General features: G+C 47.6%; 1 protein-coding gene across 2 annotated transcripts in view; it reads right to left on the reverse strand.

Annotated features, from left to right (window-relative positions):
• Nucleotides 1–1,339: 1,339 nt before the first annotated feature.
• The window catches only part of PPP1R9B (protein phosphatase 1 regulatory subunit 9B), a 77,000-nt gene continuing 63,898 nt past the window's right edge, over nucleotides 1,340–14,441 (reverse strand). For both annotated transcript variants that reach the window (XM_077917368.1, XM_077917367.1), the window contains exons 9-11: nucleotides 10,422–10,651; nucleotides 6,484–6,580; nucleotides 1,340–3,023 (exon numbers count right to left, since the gene is read on the reverse strand). In XM_077917368.1, coding sequence (XP_077773494.1) covers nucleotides 2,970–3,023; nucleotides 6,484–6,580; nucleotides 10,422–10,651 — 381 coding nt within the window. In that variant the 3' untranslated portion in view covers nucleotides 1,340–2,969. The remainder of the gene's footprint in view (nucleotides 3,024–6,483; nucleotides 6,581–10,421; nucleotides 10,652–14,441) is intronic.

Below are 14,441 nucleotides of genomic sequence, written 5' to 3' on the forward strand. Positions count from 1 at the left end.
AAACAATAGAAGGGGTGGGAACCTTCAAAGTGGAAACCTTGTGGAGGAGACAACAGCATTTTCCACTCCCTTCACAAATTCCAGTTTAGAGGTGAAAACCCAAAGGCATAGCCTTTCCTGGCAGAATACTGCTTTAAACCAAACAAAACATAGTGTCTTTTGTATCGGCATTATTTTGGCTCTTTTTGAGGGGGCAGGGGGAAGCAACTTTTCCCAGCAACCTCTTTACAAAACGTACGTCCAGTTCCACTTTACATAGACGTTCCACAGCAGCCTTAGCTAATGGCCATGCCGGAAAAATAATACTGTCAAAAAGTTTGTAGATGATGCAGTAGGTGGAGTCCTGCTTGAGTGGGTAGAGGAAACGTCACCCGATTTGCATCGTTTTTTTAAATATAAAACTGAATCTAGGTTAATAAATATATCTCTCGAACAGCTGAAAGAGGACCAGTGAATGTCTATGTGATGCAGCTCAGTTTATAACAGCCTTCCCCAAGCAGGTACAATCCAGGTATTTTGGACAACGCTCAGCATCTCTGACCATTGGCCATGTTGGCTGGGGATGATGGAAGCTATAGTCCAAACATCAGGAAGGCACCAGGTTGGGAGAGGCCCCCAGTGGGACCCGATTGTGAGTACCTGTGTTATTTCCAAGTTGGGTTGAGCGATGTGGGACTCTCAGCCAAGCTCCAGGGCATGAATGAATCATGGTGGCCAAAAACCATGCCTAAGGACGGGGATAGCGAAAGGTCAGAGAGGCCAAAATGCAGGCAAAGGAAGCCTCCAAATGTGTTCACACAAAGCTTCACCTTGCCATATTTAAGGTAAGATGTTTTCTGACTTTTTCCCTTAAGAACCTGATTCCAGCATTACACACAACACACAGACGTTGCTGTCAGGCCAAACTGCATCCTTCTGGTGCCACGGATGCTGATACAGAAAGAAACTCCCCATAAGCTTGGTGCCATACAGAGAGCACCTTTCCAACATCTTGGCCCTCTGGGCAAAGTGCAGCTCTACGGAAGTGTTGTTTTGGTGCCTCTGTGTATGTCAGTGTAATATTTTGGCTTGGCCCCTGATGCCTGGGTTAGGGTGTAAAAGCATGGGCAGCACAGGAGCTGCAGTCAGTGACTTCCGCTCTTGTCAGATTAAACAGACGAGGAAGAAAGAAGCTGCAAAACCCTCTGGCACCTTAGAGATGAACAGCTTTTGTAACTCGCTGCCGGCACCTGTCAAAAAGGTGACCCAACACTTTCTGGCTTTCTGGCTACTAATAACGATCTCAACTATTTCTCTAGAAAGGGGCGTAAAATGCGGAAGGCAAGGCGCTGACTGGCTGGCCACTGCAGCAACAGTTATGACGCCGTTGTGTTGCTTCAGAGAGGAATTCCCTGCCAGCTAGAGATGCCACGTAAAAAACCCCAAACTAAATGCACCCGTGCAGCTCAATCGATGGAAATGGGGGTGATGTAAAACAAAGGGACATCTACAATGGTCCAGTGTTTTGTCCTGGGACAAAGGTTGACCTCATAAATTAAGGAACAAAGAAGAACCAGGCAATACCTCTTACAATCTAATGATCTTAGAGACTGGGTCCTCATTACCTGTGCGTCTAAGGCACTCGTGCCTCTGTTTTTATCTTTTGCTGTCCCCCGGCTGTAAGCACACCCACTTCCACAACAAACCCTGGTATTGACAGCAGCAAAGCAGAACCCTTCCGAAAAGGTGCTGCCCTTCACAGCTTTCTTCCAGTCAAATGCAGAATGGCTGGTGCAGAACCATGAAACTGAAGGCTTGCTCAAGAGCGGGACCAATTATTTCTTCCCTGCTCAGTTCCATTTTTTCTCTCTCCAAAGTCTCTAGCTTCAGCTCCTGGCTCGATACCTTTGATGCGTTTGCTCCCGGCTCTTAGGTTTTAATACTCAGCTCCCTTGGGAGGGTCCAGTTCATAAACCTCCTGGGCGTTGATTCCCAGAAATTCTCCAAGACAAACGTGAATAAAAATGCAGTGAGGAGGGGAAAGAAACAAGGCGAATGCTCTTTTCCTGGTTGTAAAAAGTCAGCTGTAGCGTCTATTCAGATGCCGACAGGGGTTTCGGAGGCCGGAGCCTCTCCTCAGTCGCAAAGGTGGTGACTGGCAAAATCGCCCGCGGAAACCCTCCTTAAAAAACACAGACATATTTCCCACCATCGCACGAAACATAGAGAATAATGGATTCCATATTGTCCAAAAGGATGGAAAATTAAAGGCAAGGTCATCCAACCCTCCCCACCCTCACCAAATCCCAACAATAAGACCCCCCCCCCACTCCCAACCCCGTAATCCCTCGCTCAAAAGTTTAAGATTCAGGAAAGAAAACAAAAAGAGATAGAGAGAGCTGGTCTCGCTTCTTGCCAGCAGAGTCCTGCTGCATTCCAGTTTTGTCCCCTGCTCCACGTGAAGACAGTCTCGATCCTGATCTGCAACGGCTGGCGCAAGGTTCTCATCAGGCAGAGAGGACAGGGGACACAAATGGCCGGACACAGGGGACCACCGCCTCCCCACCCTCCACGGTTTGTTGATCCAGTTGACACAAGACGCACACCGGACATGGAAAACTGACAAGTGATTCACCACCCTTGTCAAGGTGTCTGGGTTTCGCTTCTGCGGCCCACTTTGACTTTCGCCATCCCGCCTGACCCGTCCACCCGACCTTTGTCTCTTCCTCACCCTCAAGAGAAGGCAAGGCCGTTGGCTACTCTCGCTTGCCGTAGTTCTTCTGACTGTGTCGGGGTCTTAACACTTCCCTGCTGGGAAAACCGGGCAGGGGATGAGGGAAGAATAAAAGAGTGGACAACGGGCAGGAGGCATTTCTAAACAGGTCCCTTGCAAATGATAGTAGTAGTAGTAGTAGTAGTAGTAATAGTAATGAGAAGAATTAATTGCTCTGGTTGGTTTATATGTGTGTTTTTTTCTGCTCTCTCTTTTTTTAAGTCGGGTTGGAATTTTTCAAAGTCTGCAGCTTCGCCTCCAGTTCAGAGATCTGAAAAACACACAACAGAAAGGGGGTGAAGAGGAGATTTCCAGGTAGAAAAATAGCGGGGGGGAGGGGGGGAGAGAGATGGGAAGACACGAGGGAAGGAGACATGGTGGAAATTGGCTGGCTGGCTCAGCACCCATTAAGAGCAATGGGAAAGGGCTGGTGGAGAAGAGGGCTATGAAAAAGGGGAATGAAGGGGCACGCCAAAGGAGAATTGTATGGATATAAATGGTGGCGGGGGGGGGGGGGGGGCCTCATTAACACGGCTTCTGAACGTTTAGGCTTGCAGTCTGCTCCACATCCGTTTTGAGAAGGGTTCCTCTGCTCTGAGTTCGGCAAAAGGCCGCGCAGCGTAAACTGTGCAGATCTAGTTAAAAGTTGCATATGCCAGATAAGCTTTGTATAATCAGCTCTGCTTCTGGGAACCGAACATTGCTGCACTTTCTGTATTGTAAGCTGCATGGGTATAATTAATAATAATAATAATAATAATAATAATAATAATAATAATAATAATAATAATAATTTATTATTTATACCTCGCCCGTCAGGCTGAGCTTCTCCAGCCACTCTGGGTGGCTTCCAATCAAGTGTTAAAAACAATACAGCATTAAATATTAAAAACTTCCCTAAACAGGGCTGCCTTCAGATGTCTTTTAAAGATAAGATAGCTACTTCTTTCCTTCACATCTGAAGGGAGGGTGTTCCACAGGGCGGTCACCACTACCAAGAAGGCCCTCTGTTTGGTTCCCTGTAACCTCACTTCTCGTAATGAGGGAACCGCCAGAAGGCCCTCGGCGCTGGATATCAGTGTCCGGGCTGAATGATGGGGGTGGAGATGTTCCTTCAGGTATACTGGGCCAAGGCCGTTAGGGCTTTAAAGGTATATTTAATGAAACACATGAATGATGAATAGTTAAAACTAAATAAGGGAATGAAACGACCGAAGGCTCAAAGGGCAAATCAGAGGTGGAAAGTTGGCCGGGAGCAGTTCTAGAGAAATCAGTGGGGTGATGGGGTGAAGTAATGGTTGGGGAATGAGAGCTGATGGACATGGTTGAGAAAATAAGCATGGCGGAAGCCTTTGGCCTGATGCTTGGGTCAAATCAAAGGTATAACACATTCGGAGATGGGGGCAGTGTCCTGATGTGGTCAGGCTGCTGTTTGGCAGACTAATTCACCACATTTTTATTCATTAGAGAGCATTCAGCCCAGGATGAATTCAGACACAGTCAGCAGAAAGCATTCTAAGAAAATAGGGAGATCACAATTAAGGTGAAGGGGAGGTGATGGCTTGATAGGAGGCTCTATCCACAGCCGTGTGTTGTAAAGCAGGGAAGGCCTGACACTGCTAGCCTTCTCAAGATAAAGGACACCGCTTTCCTGGCTGTGTGTGTGTCTTGCCTTGCCTGTGTTCAGCCACATCAGCCTGTTGTCAGCACCTTTCTGCAGCGTCCTCTCCACCTGGGACTCTACGATTGCACGTGCTGATTTGCCCAGGGTGCCACCAATTAAGGTAGGAGGGAGGTGAGCTGGCAAACTGCACTGGCTCCCAGTGGAGTACAGAGTCAGGTTTAAGGTGCTGGTTTTAACCTTTAAAGCCCTATGCTGCCTAGGACCCACGTACCTACGGGACCGCCTCTCCTGGTGTGCCCCACGGAGGACCTTAAGGTCCATAAATAACAACACTTTGGAGGTCCGGAGCCTCAAGGAGGTTAGATTGGTTTCAACTAGGGCCAGGGCCTTTTCAGCACTGGCCCCGATGTGGTGGAACGCTCTGTCACAAGAGACTAGGGCTGTTCTGCCTGGCCTTTGGTTTGGACTCGGTCTGACCCTTATGTTTCCCTCCCCTTATGGTCTTGATTTATCAGCTATTTTAAAACGAGGCTGCATTTTAACCTGTATTTTAAATTGTGTTTTTCCCCCCCCTCCCTCTCTTTCCCCCCTATTATGTTTTTACTGTTTTATTTTATTGGTGTTAGCTGCCCTGAGCCTGGCTCTGGCCGGGGAGGGCGGGGTATAAATAAAATTTATTATTACTATATTATTATTATTATAAAGCGGATTGTACCACATCAGACAATGTGGGAGGCTGCCAATGCTGAATGTTCCCAACTGTCTCATGGCCTTGCTTTTTCCATCCACCGCAGTCGTGGCAATTGCTGCCTATTGCTCTAACCATGCAGAATGTGGTTTATGCTGCCTGTTCTCCATCGAGTGGCAAGCCGCAGCCATGTAGGAGTGAAATGACTGTGCAAAGCACAATGCGGTCCTGGCAAAATGTGCACCTCTGCTTATTCTGGGCCCTGTGAAGGTGATCCTCACTCTTTCCTTAAGAGCTTGGCACTTTGTAAATGCTGAAGAGCAGCAGTGGTGGCAGTGCTCAAATGCACAGGCTAGCTTGGTCTACCCCAATAGAGATGAATGGCGCAGGGGTGTGTGTGAGTTGCGTTCAGTGTTCTGTGCAAAGAAGAGGAGCACACTGAGACCTGCCGCTGTGATTTGGGTTTTAGAGGGGGCTCCTAGGCTGCAGTACAAGTGATGTCCTCCAGAGGGAGCATGGAGAGTCTCCTGGATGTTGGAAGAGAGCGATTCTACATTGCTCTCTGATCAGTGTAGCCGCAGTACAGAAACCCAGGTGCATTCACACACACACGCACACACACACACACACACACACGCACACACACACAAACAAATGCACACATTTAACACACAGAGGCATGAGAACAACCTGACGAGTCTGACATGATCCACTGCCTGATGTAGGAACCAGGGTGTGGCAGGGATCTGCAACTGGCCCAGCGAGGAGAGATATAGATTTGACACGAGACCCGTTGCAGGATCAAGTGAAGGCCCAACGCCCATGCATACGTGGTGGAGAGACAGCGTTCGATCTAGGATCAAGTGCCCGCAAACTAAACAGAACACTGCACAACCTTAAGAGATCCCTGTAGATCTGGGATGCAGAATCTCACACCACAGGATCTGGGGAAGGTGGGCGAGTGTGGGCTTGTAAAGATCCACTTTGTCCTGGTGGAAGTTTCAACGGGACTCTGTAGAAAGGACACCCCGGCCACCAGCGCCCCAAGAAATCTGAAGGCGATATAGGTGTGGAATTCAAAAAGATCAGAGTCTTCCCACCCCCTGCCTTTGAGTAGCAGGATCTGCTGGCCCTACAAGACTCAAGCATTGATGCCCAACTCTACAGGAGTTCAGAAAGATGGGTGTGTCCCTCTCGCCCCAACCCTTCCTCTACCCACGTCAATAACCAGGCCCCTTCCAAGTGCACACATCTCACATGTATCCCTGAGCTGAACTGAACCAAGGCCTCTCCAGTCACAGCAAAGCCCTTTCTTTCTTTCTTTCTTTCTTTCTTTCTTTCTTTCTTTCTTTCTTTCTTTCTTTCTTTCTTTTCCTCGGGGGCTCAAGGCAAACCCCCAGTGCTGTCTTTGATGCCCACCTTCTCCTGCAACTTGTCCACTTCCTCCTTGTGGGCCAGCTCAGACTCCTCCTGGATGCGGCGCTGAGCTGTCTCCTTCTTCAGGAACTCGATCTCTCTGTAAGAGGGGAAGAGCCAGAGTCAGAAGCACATAATAATAATAATAATAATAATAATAATAATAATAATAATAACGAGAGCCAGTGTGGTGTAGTGGTTAAGAGTGGTGGACTCGTAATCTGGTGAACCTGGTTCGCTTCCCCGCTCCTCCACGTGCAGCTGCTGGGTGACCTTGGGCCAGTCACACTTCTCTGAAGTCTCTCAGCCCCACTCACCTCACAGAGTGTTTCTTGTGGGGGAGGAAGGGAAAGGAGAATGTTAGCCACTTTGAGACTCCTTAAAGGGAGTGAAAGGTGGAATATCAAATCCAAATTCTTCTTCTTCTAATAATAATAATAAATTTTATTTATACCCCCGACCTCCCCGGCCAGAGCTAACAACAATAAAATCACAGTAAAAACATAATAGGGGGGCAAGAGAGGGGGGGAACCAATTTAAAATACAGGTTAAAATGCAATTTAAAATGCAGCCTCATTTTAAAGTAGCTGATAAATCAAGACCATAAGGGGAGGGAAATATAAGGGCCAGACCGAGTCCAAACCAAAGGCCAGGTGGAACAGCTCTGTTTTGCAGGCCCTGCGGAAAGATGTCAAGTCCCGCAGGGCCCTAGTCTCTTGTGACAGAGCGTTCCACCACGTCGGGGCCAGCGCTGAAAAGGCCCTGGCCCTAGTTGAAACCAAGCTAACCTCCTTGAGGCTCTGGATCTCCACAGTGTTGTTATTTGTGGACCTTAAGGTCCTCCGCAGGGCATATCAGGAGAGGCGGTCCCGTAGGTCCTTAAAGCAAGGATGGGCAACCGGTGGCCTCCGTACATGTTGGGACTCCAAATCCCACCAGCCCCAGTCAGTATGGACCAGGGATGGTCAGGGATGAGGTGAGCTGCAGTCCAGCAACATCTAGCTACCCTAGAGGCTCCCCATTCCTGCCTCCAGAAGGAGCTGGTTAAGAGGCAAGCAGGGGGAGTCTCCTGGATGTTGGGGAATGTTGGAAATGTTGGGGGATGGTCTAACCTTAGGGCCATCAGAAGAGTTCAGAAGAAGAAGAGTTTGGATTTGACATCCCGCTTTATCTTTTTTTTTTCATGCATAATTTTTATTGATTTGCATAATAAAAAAGTACAGAAGTTCAACATCTTATTTTTACAGATTTTTTGGTTTGACTTCCTTCAGCCGTTCCACAAATCTTTCGTACCAATCTTTTATAAAGTTTCGCATTTCCTATTTTGTAAAGACATCCCGCTTTATCACTACCCAAAGGAGTCTCAAAGAGGCTAATGTTCTCCTTTCCCTTCCTCCCCCACAACAAACACTCTGTGAGGTGAGTGAGGCTGAGAGACTTCAGAGAAGTGTGACCCAGCAGCTGCATGTGGAGGAGCGGGGAAGCGAACCCGGTTCACCAGATTACTAGTCTACCACTCTTAACCACTACACCACACTGGCTCTTGTTCAGATCAGTTGGAAGCTGCCCAGAGTGGCAGGGGCAACCCAGTCAGATGGGCAGCATATGATGATGATGATATTACTACATATGCAGCAGGACATAGCAGAGGTAAAGGTAAAGGACCCCGGGACAGTTAAGTCCAGTCAAAGGCGACTACGGGGTTGCAGCGCTCATCTCGTTTCGGGCCGAGGGAGCCAGCGTTTGTCCACAGACAGCTTTCTGGTCATGTGGATAGCATGACTAAACTGCTTCTGGCACTACAGAACACCGCAACGGAAACCAGAGCGTACAGAAACGCTGTTTACCTTCCCGCCGCAGCGGTACCTATTTATCTACTAGCACTGGTGTGCTTTCGAACTTGTAGGTTGGCATGAGCTGGGACAGAACAACGGGAACGCACCATGTCGGGGGATTCGAATTGCTGACCTTCCGATCAGCAAGCCCAAGAGGCTCAGTGGTTGAATAGCAGAATGCTGAGTTGGCAAAGTGAATCGGTCCGTTTTAGGGTAGAGGCGGGAGACGCCCTTTTCATATGCTTTCTCCATGTTAAAAACAAACAAACTCCTCCTTGGAAGTACAAGAACAACCATAACTAGCCTACCAGAGAGAAAGGTTCTTGTTTTCCCTTCTTGACTAGTTTTATTTGCAGGCAACCTTTTCCATGGGGAAGCATTCAAAACGTCATTCCACACCTATAGTCTGAAGCAATTCAGTCCATTCCACCACCTCAGAACTCTCCCACCTTGTTCCCACCAGGGTCCCATTTTCCTGAAATAGTCCAAGCGCTCTCATGACAATCTTGCGATACTAAGGGTAGTAGACCAGTGGGGTTTAAATTTAGCTGAAGCCAATAATGAAATGTCCTACATCAAATCTGTAATTCAGCGGAGGGGAGATTAGCCTCCAAGTGCAATGAAGCATTTGGAAAACAGGATGGAACAGAAAAAAAATTGCCTTAGGAAATTAAGATTGAACAACTTCTGTAGATTCAAGGTGAGTGCCTGTCCAAATCTGAGCCCCATATAATATAACAGTGCTAGGGGTTTAGCTTTAAACACTTCAGGGGCTGATGGTATGGGATTGCCACCTTTCGTATGGAAAAAGCGTATCAGAATTTTGGCACTTTGAGACGCTTTTTCCTTTGCACTGTTTAATTTACATATAAATGATATTGTCCAGAGTGTAACATCCCCAGAGTATAATGGCCCTAAATTGGCCAAAAAAGCCGTCCTCTATCTATACCAGTGATGGCCAAACTCGGCCCTCCAGCTGTTTTGGGACTACAGTTCCCATCATCCCTGACCAATGGTCCTGTTAGCTAGGGATGATAGGAGTTGTAGTCCCAAAACAGCTGGAGGGCCAAGTTTGGCCATCACTGCTCTATACAGTGGAACCTTGGTTCACGAACAAAATCTATTCGGCTTCTGAAACTTTCGAAAACTGAGGCACAGCTTCCCATTGGTTGAAAGAGCTTCTTGCACTCAGCGGAAGCCACGTTGCATGTTCTGGTTCCGAAAAACGTTCAAAAATGGAAGCATTTACTTCCGGGGTTTTGGCGTTCGGGAACCGAAATGTACGAGAGCGGAGGTGTTCGGGAACCGAGGTTCCACTGTATTATTATACAAAAATGATGCAGTACTTCTATCTCAAACGAAACTGGGCCTAAAAAGGTTGATGAGGGCATTCTCCTTTGCAATTCTATGTGTGATGGCCTGGGACTCGGGCTCAGACTCGGAACCAGAGGAGTCTCAGTCTGCACCGGATCCTTTGCCTCAGGCATCATCTGAACCAAGTCTGGGGCCTGATCCTGAAGAGTCCCAGTCTGCACAGGTTCCCCTGCAACAAACACCAGCTGGGCCGAGTCAGGGGCCTGAGCCTGCCCTGGCTCCAGATGCGGGGATCACCTCATTGCCTTCAGCTGGACCATCACTTACAGCTGCTCCACTACCGGTTGGGTCAGGGGAGGCTGAGGTGGCCCCTGGGTCTAGTAACCCACCGACGTCTCCCGAGCTGCAGAGACTAAGATCTGAGAGAAGGAGAGACCTGAGTACTCCCAGGAGGAGTGCTTGCCTTCGGGCGAAACAGGGAGGTGAGTCGCCGGGGGATCAGGACAGGCCGCTACCCCAACAAAGATAAAAGGCTGTCAGACCCCGCCCCAGGTTGTGGGAGCAACATTGCTGTATGCTAGATCCTGCCCCTGTCCTTGTCTGGTTTCCTGCCTTGTGTCCTGCCTTGGCCCTGTTGGACTGATTCCCAGTGGAACTTTTGGATTCTGGACCAGTCCTGGACTGCGTTTCACAGGTTACCCCCGGGCCCAGCACATTATGGTTCCATGATTCTTAGCAGGCATGCATATCATTGCCCTTTACAGGGCAGGGCTCTGGAAGGGGAGTCCTTACTTCTGCTGATACTCCTTGATGAGCCTTTTGGCTTTGCTGTACTTCCTCTCCAGAGTCTGGTACTGGGCTTGGGTCTCTTTCAAGTGCTCGTCCACAGCCTGGCACAAGTTCTGGGCTTCCATCCAGTATCCCTCCAGCTTCTCCATCCGCTCCTTGTTCTCCTCCACGCTCTGTTCTAGCTGGGCTTTCTCGAGGCGCCAGCGAGATTTCTCTTGTTCGATGGACTGCAGCTGAGGGAAGACAGTGCGAGGGAGAGGCTTACTCATTTTCTCAGAAGCTCACTAAATCGGCGCACTGCTTTGAGCCGTAATTAAAACAAAACGGACGGTGAACATAAAGATTTGGCTGACTATGAAAGAATCTAAGGGAGGGAAATGATTAAAGAACAGATGTAAAGGCGAGCAAGATACCGTATTTTTTGCTCTATAAGACTCACTTTTTCCCTCCTAAAAAAGTAAGGGGAAATGTGTGTACGTCTTATGGAGCGGATGCAGGCTGCGCAGCTATCCCAGAAGCCAGAACAGCAAGAGGGAATGCTGCTTTCGCTGCACAGCGATCCCTCTTGCTGTTCTGGCTTCTGAGCTTCAGAATATTTTTTTTCTTGTTTTCCTCCTCCAAAAACTAGGTGCGTCTTGTGATCTGGTGCGTCTTATAGAGCGAAAAATACGGTAACTAAGAGACGTGCGGTGAATGCAGTGAAAGCCTTTTATAATATTTTAACTAAGATTTATATATTGTAATGTTTGAAGCACGAATTTGGTAATATTATTGGTTATGAAAAGTATTTTTTCTTTTTCTTTTAGTTTGTATTTTGGAAAATATGTATATAAATGTGTTTATAGTGTTATGTATTGTTCTTTGTTTATCTTTCTTTTTCTTCTTTTTTTTTGTAAAATTCAATAAAAAAATTTACAAAATAAAAAATTAAACAAAACGGACGGCAGTGATGTAGCCGAGAGCCATCACGGCAAAAGTCAGAAATAGACACGAAAAGCAGAAGCAAACATATAAGGAGTGGAAATCGCAGGAAGGTGTTCAGCTGAGCATCTGGGGCAGCAACCGAGGAGGCCCTGTTCCCTGCGGAGGTCAGTCAAGCCTCCCTCCAATCAGGGTAAGGTAAAGGTAAAGGTACCCCTGCCCGTACGGGCTAGTCTTGCCAGACTCTAGAGTTGTGCGCCCATCTCACTCAAGAGGCCGGGGGCCAGCGCTGTCCGGAGACACTTCCGGGTCACGTAGCCAGCGTGACAAAGCTGCATCTGGCGAGCCAGAGCCGCACACGGAACGCCGTTTACCTTCCCTCTGGTAAGCGGTCCCTATTTATCTACTTGCACCCGGGGGTGCTTTCGAACTGCTAGGTTGGCAGGCGCTGGGACTGAGCAACGGGAGCGCACCCCGCCGCGGGGATTCGAACCGCCGACCTTTCGATCGGCAAGCCCTAGGCGCTGAGGCTTTTACCCACAGCGCCACCCGCGTCCAATCAGGGTGGATTTGATTTAAATCAAATCAATCTAAATCACGATCTAAATCACTAGTCAGTAAGACTTGATTTAAATTGTGGGGTTTTTTTTGTTTTGTTTTTACAGAAAAACTCATTCTTGCTGGTATAATCTTAATACTTAATACAACCAGACGAAGGTTTCATTTTTGGAAGAATACATTTCCAGAGTAGTTTTTACAGTTATATCAAAAATTACTGATTTGGTTATACTCTTAGAAATACATAGACGGATAATTATGAAATGATTGTGAGCTTTAATAAGTTAACTGTTTATATTTGGACAACTTTTCTGCTGTACTTTAGTGGAAGGAGAAAACAATCATTTCCTTAATAAGAATTTAAACAATTTATTTAAGTAAAGCAATAACATTATAACACATGTACCCATGTTTGTTAACTAATGTCGTTAAACATAAACAAAACAAAAAAACCTTAGACTGAGTTTTAGCATACATGAAAAACTTAAAACAAATCCTTATTTCCTGATAGCCTTTGGGCTATAATGTAACCTAAATAGAAAACTATCTTTAGAAATATTTTTCCTACAAAAGCACTTCATTTTAAAAATTCAATTTAAATTAAAAAAAAATCCAATTTAAATTTAATAAAATCCGATTTAAATTTTTTTTAAAAATCCTTTTTTAAAAAATAAACCATTGATTTTTATCCATCCTGCCTCCAATGCTCCTTACAGTCTCATTTTCTTGGCAGAAACAGATATAATCTCACAGTGCTTCTGGCAAGCAAGGATGGGAGGTGAGATGAGATAAGCCAGGCAGTTTTGCTAGGCTGGGCAGCATTCCTAGAAAGATAGATGCCAGGAAGCTACCTAGTGGGTGGCCCCTGGCATATTTAGGTCTCCAGACCTAAACAGCTCAGGGCAAGGGATGGGATTTTTCAAAAACCTCTGCATCTGCAGACATTTCTCCCTAAGGGTGTGTACACACCATGCAGTTAAAGCATATGGCTTCCCCCAAAGAATCCTGGGAACTGTAATTGACCGCTACTGTTCCCAGCACCCTTAGCACCCTACAGTTCCCAATATTCCTCATTTGCTTTAAATGCATGACTGTTTCCCTTCTTGCTCCTGGAGCTTGTCAAGAAGCGAGCTACTGCCCCCCCCCCACGAAAAACACAAATAATTCTCGCACATTATATATGCCTTTAGTAAAGGTAAAGGGACCCCTGACCATTAGGTCCAGTCGTGGCCGACTCTGGGGTTGCGGCGCTCATCTCGCTTTATTGGCCAAGGGAGCCGGCATACAGCTTCCAGGTCATGTGGCCAGCATGACTAAGCCGCTTCTGGCGAACCAGAGCAGCGCACGGAAAGACTGTGAACCTTCCCGCCGGAGCGGTACCTATTTATCTACTTGCACTTTGACGTGCTTTTGAACTGCTAGGTTGGCAGGAGCAGGGACCGAGCAATGGGAGCTCACCCCGCCGCGGGGATTCGAACCGCCAACCTTCTGATTGGCAAGTCCTAGGCTCTGTGGTTGGTCTGATGATGGTCTGATGTGGTCAGAGCTGCCAAAATCTCCACATTACCATATTTCTCGTGTATACCACACCCCCTATTTTTGGGGACTCCAAATTAAGAAAATGGGGGGGGCGATTGCCCAGAGTTATTGAGCTTTTTTTTGGGGGGAGGATTGCCCATAGCTGTTGAGGGGTGCCATAGCTGTTGGGGGGGGGGGTGGTCCAGAATTGCTCAGCTTTTTTTTTTAGGGTGGGTTGCCAAAAGTTGCTTACCCTCTAGCTATCGTCTGTCCCCGCGCCGGCGGAAGCCGCCAATCACCCGCCCTATTTCCGCAGCGACAGCCAATCAACACCAGCCCTTGCCGAAGCCACCAATAACCTGCGGCTGACAATCTCCAGCTCGTGGCAACAACCAATCACACGTCCCCCCCTATGCACTATTATCCATGTATAAGATGACCCCCAATTTTTACCTCTGGTTACATACTTAATTTGTTCTGGAGGTCCGTTCTTAACCTGAAACTGTTCTTAACCTGAAGCACCACTTTAGCTAATGGGGCCTCCAGCTGCCGCCGTGCCGCCGGAGCACGATTTCTGTTCTCATCCTGAAGCAAAGTTCTTAACCCGAGGTACTATTTCTGGGTTAGCGGAGTCTGTAACCTGAAGCGTCTGTAACCTGAAGTGTATGTAACCCGAGGTACGACTGTACTTTTTAAATTAAAAAAACAACCCCTTGTCTAATACAGTGGTACCTCTGGTTGTGAACAGGATCCGTTCCGGAGGCCCGTTCGCCACATGAATAGGACGCAACCAGCAGCGGCATGTCTGCGCATGCGCGGGTCACGGTTCACCACTTCTGCGCATGATGTCATTCTGCGCATCTGCGCATGCCCAAGCAGCGAAACCCAGAAGTAACCCTTTCCGGTACTTCTGGGTTGCTGCGGGACGCAACCTGAAAATACGTATCCTGAAGCAAACGTAACATGAGGTGTGACTGGACACGGAAAAGTACGGTAACTCCATTGATAAGGATTCCTCCACCATCC

This window comes from Podarcis muralis, chromosome 13 (assembly GCF_964188315.1).
Source record: "Podarcis muralis chromosome 13, rPodMur119.hap1.1, whole genome shotgun sequence".
NCBI lineage: Eukaryota > Metazoa > Chordata > Lepidosauria > Squamata > Lacertidae > Podarcis > Podarcis muralis.